The 11164-nt window shown below is 45.4% G+C and overlaps 1 protein-coding gene across 1 annotated transcript; it reads left to right on the forward strand.

Annotated features, from left to right (window-relative positions):
* Positions 1–2393: 2393 nt before the first annotated feature.
* On the forward strand, positions 2394–5419 carry LOC133340153 (S phase cyclin A-associated protein in the endoplasmic reticulum-like; the record flags this gene model as incomplete). Its single annotated transcript, XM_061548220.1, has 4 exons — positions 2394–2475; positions 3149–3243; positions 4427–4774; positions 5267–5419. Coding segments are annotated over exons 1-4 (642 nt in total), but the record flags the coding sequence as incomplete, so codon positions are not given.
* Between the last annotated feature and the right edge of the window lie 5745 nt (positions 5420–11164).

Raw genomic sequence — 11164 nt, forward strand, 5'->3', positions numbered from 1 at the left:
ACCCATTCACTCACCCATTCACTCACCCACTCACTCACCCACTCACCCATTCACTCACCCACTCACCCATTCACTCACCCACCCACTCACTCAATCTCTCACCCACTCACCCATTCACTCACCCACTCACCCACCCACCCACTCACTCACCCACTCACTCACTCACCCACTCACCCACCCACTCACCCATTCACTCAATCTCTCACCCACCCACGCACCCACTCACTCAATCTCTCACCCACTCACCTAATCTCTCACCCACTCACCTAATCTCTCACCCACTCACCCATTCACTCTCTCACCCACCCTCTCACCCACTCACTCAATCTCTCACCCACTCACCCATTCACTCACCCTCGCTGTGTAGACCACGGAGTCTGAAGTCGAACCCAAGCTCTGCTGTTTCCGGTCCCGCGCACAACCAGCACTGCACCACGTGATGCGCCAGCCGGGATCGTGGGGGGCGGAGCCTCGCCCTAGTGACGTCACCTCTGTTACGTCACAGCCACGCCTCCACCCACAGTCGAGAGGAATGCACACGAGGGAGCAGCAGAAGAAGCCTTTTGAGAGCGAATCCTCAACGAGGTGAGCGACCCTGTTGATTTTACATTTCGACCACAAACTAAAGCTTCATTACTTTTATATGTTCATAATTCAATTTTCAGCAATCAAATTAGAAAAAAACGCCACTTTTTTCAAATTTTCTTGCTGTGGATTTCACACCTGATGACGATTGCTTGTGTTGCAGTCGAAACGTCGTGATAATTTTATTGTTTTATATTTTTATTATTTTATTGTTTCCCTTCTATGTGACTTCACTGAAAGAACCAAGAATATGAATCCCTGCAGTCACGAAAGCTTTAATTAAAAATTCTAATTAGAACTGTTAGATAGGATACTTGGCATTCTCTGAAATGTTGCTGTTACTGTCGTTGTTTAGACCCCAAGCGAGTCAGCATTTAAAACAAGCTTAACTAATCCGTTTAAATCTCATAGAATATTAATAACATGTATACAATTATTGTGTTCTGATTGCTGGTACAATTGTGCCCTACATTACATGTATTGAATGTTATTCAACATATGAGGAGGAGTCTGCCTTTAAGTTCAGACCCTAGCCACTGCCATAGTTGCCTCCAATCTGTGATGTCACAGCCACATGGGTGGTACCTCTGACATCAAGTGACCTACGACGTCATGCTCGTATTATAACAAATAATTAAAGTATGGTCATATGACCCTAATGACCCACAAGGCATATGGGTCCTCTATCAAGCAGTCGATTAATACAAATGGGCTGTACATGAACATGCATGTCGGGATTAGAGGTGAAATATCATTGTTAAGTCTGGTGATTATGTTTAATGGAATAGGCAGTTGGAATAAACATGTTCGTGTGGGTGGATGAGTGAGTGATCGGGCGCACACATGAGTGGGAAAACAAGCGAGTGAGTGGGCTTTTAAAGCAACAGTCACGATAGTCTTCTTGATTCTATCGGTAAAGTCACGTAGAAAGAAAATAATAAAATGATAAAAATAAAACATAATAAAATACAATGCTCACGACGTTTCGGCCACAACGCAAGCAGCCGTCCTCAGGTGAAGAATAGGGCTGTCGAAAAGACAGCGTCTGAATGAACACCACCAAGCTTGGCAGCGTATATTTAAGCTGGGTTAGAGTGGGAAGGGCGCCTTGACAAAGGTATTTGCATATCAACAGATGAATTTAGCATATTTATGGAAAATGTATATATGGGATTAGTCACTACTTGTGAAATGCGTAGGAGGTGGGGGGGGGGGGGTCTCAAAGTCATATTATGCCATTGCATTATGTAGGATTAGCAGCAACAACAAAAGTCACGATAGTGTTTTAGTTTTGAAGCTTTCGTGACTGCAAGGATTCATACTCTTAGGTTTTTTTTCGGTAAAGTCACGTAGGGAAAAAAAATTAGCTTTTACAATATTTATAATAATATGAATAAAAAAGAATAACTCACGACGTTTCGGAGGCAACACAAGCTTCCTTCATCAGGTGTAAAAAGGCACAGCAAAATAACTGTAGAATAACTGTAACATAACTGTAGTTATTTTGCCTTTTTACACCTAACTACAGTTATTTTGCTGTGCCTTTTTACACCTGATGAAGGAAGCTTGTGTTGCCTCCGAAACGTCGTGATATATTATTTTATTTCTATTATTATTTATATTTTTATCATTAATTATTTTTATTATTTATCTATTTTTACCTACGTGACTTTACCGAAAAAAACCTAAGAGTATAGTCACGATAGTGATTGGATTGATACAATGAGTGGTCAAATATGTATTAATTAGGAGGATGAGTGATTCAAAAGTTTGCTAAATCTGAGCGTTGTTCCAACCTCCCCAGGCCATCCAACTTCAAACAAAATCTACTCGTTCCCAACAACATGGACAGACAAATCACGTGGGCTGAGATCTTGGATGAATATGAGGGTAAGTCCCAGATACCTGCATCACATGGATTATATGCGGAGGAGGAGACTCCTTGATGAATTACTTTTCGTAGACATGGCTTGGTGGTAATGGGAAGACGTAATGATCGAGTGTGGCAAAGAGGATGGGTTTATATTTGAGTTGTTGCCATCTTTGTTCAAACTGGGGTCTCAAGCTTATGTAATTTACGATCTCTCCGCCCCCGCCCCCTCTGTATATTTAAGGCCTCGTCACAGAGACGACCTCTCTCTTTCTGCCAATACGTGTTCTCTCTCTGCGTGTCTTTGTGATGTCTGTCTGCTTGTGTGTCTGTCTATAGTTTTCTGGTTAGATTTTTGTTGCTATTTATTTTATACCTGATGATGATTGCTTGTGTTGCAATCGAAACGTCGTAGTATGCTATTATTTAATTTATTATTTTATCTTTATACGTGACTTAACCTAAAGAACCAAAGAATAATTCCTCCAGTCACGAAAGCTCCAAAATTGAGATTGCCGACAAAAACATGACTTGTAAAGTTTTACTGCCATGTGATGACTATTTTTCAATAGCAGGTCCTGTTGTGTGGTAAGCGGTAATTACTGGGATCTCAAAATTAGTTCTGTGAGACTCCATGTCCTTCGTTCTCTAATTAATAACTCGTACTTTGAATGCATTTTCTGTTCTTCATAGCCCGGGAGTCGGCGTGCCAGTCGACCACGTGGGGGGACGTTATGGATAAGGTGGACCCTTTCCCAGGCCAAAGTTACAAGAATCGCTCCCCAAAGGTGTGTATGGGTTCTAGATTTGAAGCTTTCGTGACTGCAAGGATTCATACTCTTAGTTATTTCGGTAAAGTCACGTAGGTATAAAATGAAATAAAAATTAATAAAAATAAAATAATAAAAATCACGACGTTTCGGAGGCAACACAAGTCTCCGTCCCAGGTGGGACCGTCACAGCTGAATTTGCTGTATCAAGTGAGGCAGGGATTCCAAGATGCAAGTTCTTAAATACAAGTTAAGGAGGGAGGAGGGGGGAGGAGCTTATCAGAATGTGGTAGCCAATGAATGGAACGTATTGGGAGGGGGGGCGGGGCTAAAAGAGAGCACGATGTGTATGGGGTCTGTGGGGTTAAAACACACGACATTCTCTCGACAACGAGCACACCATGTCACCTCACCAGCACACCAAAATATCACGACACCAACTCTCCCCATCACCTTCTCATCACACTACACGACCACCAATTCAATACACCATATTAGAGCCTCATCATGCCTCTATACCATCACAATACACCATCTCTCTAGAACATTCCACTACTTCTCCTCTCCATATCGCAACACCATGTCCCGACACCATCACCGCATCTCTTCACCGTCCCGCTCATGCAGGCACTTGAAGTGGCCATTTATTACCAATGAAGACAGAATGATATCAGGCAGTCACATTAATTATGTCTGTGATTTGATTGGAAGTTACCATTCCAGTTCCAAACTATGGGCGCTGCAGTGAAGTTTGTCCAGAGTTTGGGCTTCCAGATATTTATAATGGGACATTCTGTGAAAACTATTGCCAGTGATGATTATTGCCAACAATTGCTATGAAACCGCCACAATCGAGCAAAGTCTTGAGTGCATGCATGGGGTTTATGGGGATATATGAGGATGTGACATGTATTTTCATTCTATAGGAGTTGGGATATTTAGGGGTTAGTACTACACGTACAATGTGATACAAGTATTGATGGATAAGGCATTGTGTTAACAGCAGGTGATAGTGTATATTCAAGTGTGTACTAAGCAAGTTTGAATGACTGAATGTGGATGGCTGCATCTGTACATACATGTGTGAGTATGTTTTTTTGTTTGGGTTTATGTGCACGTCCACGTTTGCGTGCCTGTGGGTATGAATGTTTTCTTGCATGTGCATGTCTGAATGTTCTTTTGCTTATCTTTGCTTGATCAGAGGATAATTGGGGAGTTGAAGGACGTCAGCGGGATGAAGCATCTCCAGGAAAAGAACCTTAGCAAAGAAAGATGCACCATGGAAGAGGAGCGCCTCTTTGAGGTGCAGCGCATTGCCAGGGCGAAGTGCCGCACAGATGAGAAGTACTTCCGAGACTATCTCCTCAAGAAGCGCCTCATTCAAGTGAAGTACTTCATTGATGAGAAGCATCATCTCGAGATGATGTGTCCTGAGGAGAAGAATCTGGAGGAGGAGGAGAAGTGTCTCGCCAACGTGAAACGCGTCGAGGAGGAGAAGCGCCTTGAGCAGGAGCAGCGCCTTGCCAGCATTGCAACCATCACCACCACCGCTACCGCCGGCAACTCCACCCCCACCCCTGCCACCACCACCGCCACCACCACCACTGCCACCACTGCCACCGCCACCACCACCGCCACCACCACCCCCACTGCCACTGATGCTGTTGCCGCCACTGCCACAAAACCCGCCGCCACCACCACCGCCACCACCGCCACGACCGCCGTCACCACCGCCACCACAGCCACCACCGCCAACGCCACAACTGCCGCCACCGCATCCACCGCCACCACTGCCACTGACGCTGTTGCCGCCACTGCCACAAAACCCTCCGCCACCACTGCCACCTCCACCACTGCCATCACCACCACCGCCGCCACCACCACCACCGCAGTAACCACCACCGCCGCCACCACCGCCGCCACCACCACCGCCACCACCGCCGCCACCGACACCGCCGCCGCCACCACTACCACCGCCGCCACCACCACCACCGCTGCAACCACCACCGCCACCGCATCCACCTCTGACACTCCTGTACAGGGCCCGATTGCTCCAAGCTTTGGAGAAGAGGGCTTCCAAGCAGAGAAGATGGATAAGAAGACAGAGGTGGAACAGGAAGAGGAGAAGGTGGAGGAAGAGGTTGAGGAGGAACAGGAGGAGGGAATGGAGAAGACAGAGAATGGAGAGAAGATGGTGGTGGAGGATGAAGAGGAGGAGATGGAGGACGAGACAAAGCAGGAGGTGGAGGAGGTGCAGGTGGTGGAGGTGGTGATGCAGGGAAAGAAGAGGAAGCGAGGGGGCCTTGCTCGCGTGGCGAGAGCGATCACCTCCCTCCTCCGCCGCGTGCTGCTTTGTGGTGGCATGTCCACCCAGAGCCACTCCTGTAAAGAATAAGGTTCAATACCATTGTTGTTGCTGGCACTTTAAACTTTGTGAAATAAACCCATGATGACACAACATAACGTTGAATTGCTTGCAAGTGTAATAAAGGACTCGTTCACTGGGTCTGTCTCCGTTGTCCTTTATTTGGGTTCTTTACACTTGTCCCACACGGCCCTCGCTCAGAGCCTCCCCGCTTAGCAGCTCGACAGCTGCCTTCGCTCACGTAGCCTTTCGCGCTCCTGCAGCTCCGCTGTGCAGTCCTCCGGCTGCTCTCACTGCAGCTCCACCGCTGCTCCCTGTTCCCCCGTGCTCGTCACCGCTGGCCGACGGTGCCGAGTCTTACTGTGTGTGGCGATCTCGCCACTCTCCAACCTCCGCACTGTGTGGCCTCACTCTGTCTCTATTCCCAACACTCTCCCGTTTCTTCCGGTATCTCTCCCTTAAGACCTCATCCCTCTCTCTCACGTGACCTAACTCCTCCCCCCGTGACGTCATATCCGCGAGGCCGTTTATGCCCGCATTACACAAGTATACTACTGTTTGTATGTACATGGATCTGTACTTTTGTGTATGTCCACTCGTGTGTGGGTGTGTGTACATGGGAGTGTATATGTGTACTCGTGTATGATTATGCATTGGAACAAACAAATTGTTTTTATATTGTGTCGTACAAATAATTTAGGGGAAACGTGGTAGGAATGCGCCACCTCAACAGGGAACTACAGGGATGAGACTCCCCGCTCGTGGTGCTAAATGAATGAAAACAGCGCCACTGAGCAGACAGAGCCCCGCCCCTACAGCTCGTGAGTGTAACGTAGTGAGTGTGACCAGCGAACTGCCACGATGCTGCCAGGTAAGGGTAAACTTGTGTGATGGAGATGCTTCACCTGAAACTCGCCTCCACACGTGTTCGCTATGAACATTGTAACAATAAGGGACGATCAGTCATCTTTAACATAGCAGGTCTTTATTGTTCTGCAAGTATATTAACGTTAAAACTCGTAGAAACACATGCACACTCGTGTGTGAATGTACAACGCTGTATATACAGTCGTGTTTGGATGCACACTCGTGTGTGTATGTCTACTCGTCCGTGTTTTTTTTAAAGGAAAACTATGGTAGCAATAACGTACGATTAGTCATTTTTAAAAACAAATCAGGTCTTTATTAATCTGCAAGAAAACTCACGTTAATACTCGTATCGAAATCTTTATTAATACGCAGGCTCAAACAGGAAAGGAACTAGGCAAATTATTTCCCAATAGGAATTTAACAGTTAAAAGATATTCTTGAAATCAAACACGTAAACGTCGATTTCCCCTTTGACGTCCTTTTCGACTGAAGCCATTCGTCCAAAGTATAAAATTGTTGTCATTCTGAAATAAGTGAACACTTCTGGAACTTTAAAGGAAGACATTCATCTGAACACATTATAGAGTATTCACAACATCACTCTAGCTTGAAGTCCTAGAAATCACCGAAAAATATATATAAGCGACACGAATATGACTCTCCAGCCACTCCACTATATCAAGCCATCTATCAGGATGCAACTGCATGGGGTCGAAAGAGGAATTTCGTTGAGGACTCATGACAACATTTTTACTCTTTGTTTGATGATGCCTGTGAAGTGTTGCTGACCGTGAAAATGCTTCCAACACATAGAGCAATCAAACGGTTTTGTTAAAAGAATTACACCAGTTTGTAGTGCTGGAAATCACTGATATAATCAATTGCACCTAATAAATTGATCTAACAGAGACACAAACGTGCACATTCCAGGACTTTACCAGAAGTACTCAATACTTTGATTATCCAGCCACTCCAGCAGCCATTTCTCATTATCAACCTGCATGGGGTCGAAATAGGAATTGTCGTCAGGGCTCAGTACATCCACTACATCCACGCATCTCTCAGGATCCACCTGCATAGGTTCGAAAGATGCATTTTTTTAGGACTCATTGCAGCACTCTGTATTTCTCCTTTTGATTTCACTTTCATTGCGGATCTTCTCATGCTTGTTTCGGGGTGATGACCGTGTCCTCTCCAACGGAGAACAATTGAATGGCTTCTCGCCCGTGTGTGTTTTCTGGTGACGATGAAGATTTGATTTCCGTGAAAATGGCTTCCCACACAGAGAGCAATTGAACGCCTTCTCGCCCGTGTGTGTTTTTTGGTGAGTGTGAAGATCTGCTTTACGGGCAAATGCCTTCACACAGAGCAATTGAATGGCTTCTCACCCGTGTGTGTTTTTTGGTGATTGCGAAGAGTTGATGAATCTGCAAATGACTTCCCACACACAGAGCAATTGAATGGCTTCTCACCTGAGTGTGTTTTCTGGTGATTGCGAAGAGTTGATGAATCTGCAAATGCCTTCCCACACACAGAGCAATTGAATGGCTTCTCGCCCGTGTGTGTTTTTTGGTGACTTTGAAGAATTGTTTTCCATGCAAATGCCTTCCCACACACAGAACAATGGAATGGCTTCTCGCCCGTATGTGTTTTCTGGTGTCTGTTAAGAGTTGATTTCCGCGAAAACGCCTTCCCACACACGGAGCAATTGAAAGGCTGCTCACCCGTGTGTGCGTGGCGCTGCGGAGAGTTGTTCTGCTCCATGTGACTGATTCTTCAGAGCAGAGTAACAGTCGCGGGTGTTGTTGATTATTAAAGGCAAACTCTAAGCTGTGTGGATGTCTGGCTCAAATCGCCAATATGCAAATTCTTACCAACGTCTAACTGAGACACAGTAACGTCTCGTAAGTGTTGATGCACGGCGTATCGATGACCCTGGAACCCGTCTGAAGAGATCACCACGAATTCTCCCGAAGCGAAGTCGCCAACCAGTCGCCAAGCAATCGTGCTCACCAGGCTGGGTCTCGTGGAAGAAGGTTTATCTGCAGAGCGAGGAGTCGAGCGTCTATCCTCAGCAAAATCCCTCTCGAAATAACCTTGAGGTCTGATTTTAAGCCCCTTATAACTTCGCTCTCGCATTCAAATCCTTTATTCTCAACTTGGCCTATCATGGACTTTGCATTCAATTGTTAATTTTTACATTAACAATCTGCATATCTAGCAACATAATACATATCACTGCATAATTGTACACCTCCGTTTGAATAAGGATGTGCATCTCCATGCATAATTCCGTGCTTCGTGTTAATTTTCTAATATTCACCCCCCAATGTCCTCTAAACTGCTGCAAGTTTAGAGGATGATAAAGTGACATACAGTCTGAAGTATCAAAATTGGTGATCTCGAGCTTGATTTGGAATAAGATGTGCAAGTTTATACTGTACTGACTTTGTTTTATAAATATATTTAAGGACAATCGTGTTGAGCGGGGTGCTTCTAGAAAACGAGTGTTTTATATTATAATTCCTGCCGTGAACTTTGAATGATCATCTGAATGGTTTAGCTTGTAAGCATGGTTTATTATAGTGCCCATATTAAAGGTTTTTTGGGTTAGATCGCTTAAATATATTAATGTGTCGTTAAAACCCGACACCACCCGACACAGCCAACTACTACGGATTGTCACGTAAACAGAACATGCAGATTTGTCACTAGTACAGCACACTGGTGTGTTGGAGAGCCAAGCCACAACATTTACAATCTGAGCACGACGTTTCGTCTGTAATTAAAACTAGCCTCATCAGTCGACAGCCAGATTTGGGAAGTCTCACTGTTTCGTTCCTTATATAAAAGCATAGATGTGTTGACCACGCAGCTGCGCTCTTGCACAATGTGGGGGATGGGGGGATTACTGAGGGAATGTACATTACGCGTGTGCATTATGCGAGCCCTTTGAACTTGTCCTTCCTGTCTATTCTGTTTATTAAAATAATTTGCTAATATTTAACCTGTGAAAATAATCACAAAACGTTGTTATCCTGTTACACTGCTGTGTGTATGAACATGCTCAGTGTAGTGGTAGTGTAGTGGTAGTGTAGTGGTAGTGTAGTGGTAGTGTAGTGGTATAGTAGTGGTAGTTTAGTGTTAGTGTAATGGTAGTGTAGTGGTAGTGTAGTGGTATAGTAGTGGTAGTGCAGTAGTAGTGTAGTGGTAGTGTAGTGGTAGTGTAGTGGTAGTGCAGTGGTAGTGTAGTGGTAGTGCAGTGGTAGTGCAGTGGTAGTGCAGTGGTAGTGCAGTGGTAGTGTAGTGGTTAGCACGCAGCTCAATTCTCGCTCACGTTAAATTCTTGCTCAACATCAGCGACGATTACCTGATCCGGTCCTGGGCCTCAAGGAGGCTGCCTCTGACACCTCCCTATGGTGGAAAGGAGCCAGGAGGCGCCGTCTCGCTTCCTCTCCCCTGACGACGACGGTGTCAGGCCGGCGGTGGCCCACGACGCTCGGTGTCGAGCTTCACCTTGAAGTCGGCTTTCTAGGGAATGTGGCCCAACAGTGGGTGGCAGACAATGCCACGTAAGGCTACAAGTGCCTTCAGAGTGTGCGAGTGTTAGGGAACGCGTAGGCTCAGGTGTGAATGTCGGGATGAAAGGGTCATCCTGTGGTGTATCGCCTGCGCATTGGATGGTCCCAGAGATATGCTGGGTGGGTGATCTAAAATATTCAAAACAAACCAACCCCTCTTGAAATGCCTTAAGTTTTGGCTGATCAAAATTATAATAGTGGCGGCGATAAAGTGAGCCTGGACAAGTAGGCACGAACCAAAAGCGCCGCATTTATATCCCCGCTCTAACCCCACGGTCCTCCCGAGCTGCTACTTACAGCTGGAAGCTTTCAGGAATTCAACAGTTAAAAAATCAATACGTAAACGTCGAATAATCATACTCTGTATATATATGAATCCATTGAGAGGGCAGATCCAGCAGTGGATAGTGTGATTCTAATACGACCACAATGTGATACTAGTGATTATAATGCAATTTAAATCCCGCAGCTCGCAGATCTGGTTCCATTATAGATACATAAAAAATGTATGCATTCGAGCCCAGTGTGATTCAAATACAGGATATTATGAAAGGCATATGACTAATCAGCCTTGCCTGCATTTCTACACTCATGTTCACCTTCAGTGCAGGCAGGAACAACCACCACTCCACGCCTGGGGCATACAGCTTCCCACAGCTCACCGTCACGGTTCCATGCCCCTCCATTATTTTGTTCAGAAGAAGAGCCACTCTCCCTGTTGTTTGGCATTCCCCTGCCACGAGTAAAGTTCTGTAAAAACAACCCCCTACCTCATCGGCGGTGCCGGACGGAAACGCTGTGGTGCATTCACCATGAAAACACGTGCAAAATATATGCACGCATACATACACACAGCACTGTTAATGCACAGCAGTGTTAATACACAAGATACTTTATGCTATAGACTGAAATGTAATAATGGGTGCGTTACAATATAATAAACAACGCGTACAAACTATACCATCTAGATGGGTAAAAAACAGCAATGATAACACGTTTTAACTGATCTACTATAACCAATAACCTTCGTTGTCCAGACACAACTTCATCAACAAGAGTCCTCAAAAATATCCATTAAACAAAGTCACCCCGCTATGAAGCATGCACCTCTTAGTATAAGTAT

The sequence above is a fragment of the Lethenteron reissneri genome, unplaced genomic scaffold (assembly GCF_015708825.2).
Source record: "Lethenteron reissneri isolate LAM-NWPU_2019-01 unplaced genomic scaffold, ASM1570882v1 scaffold_83, whole genome shotgun sequence".
Taxonomy (NCBI): Eukaryota; Metazoa; Chordata; class Hyperoartia; order Petromyzontiformes; family Petromyzontidae; genus Lethenteron; species Lethenteron reissneri.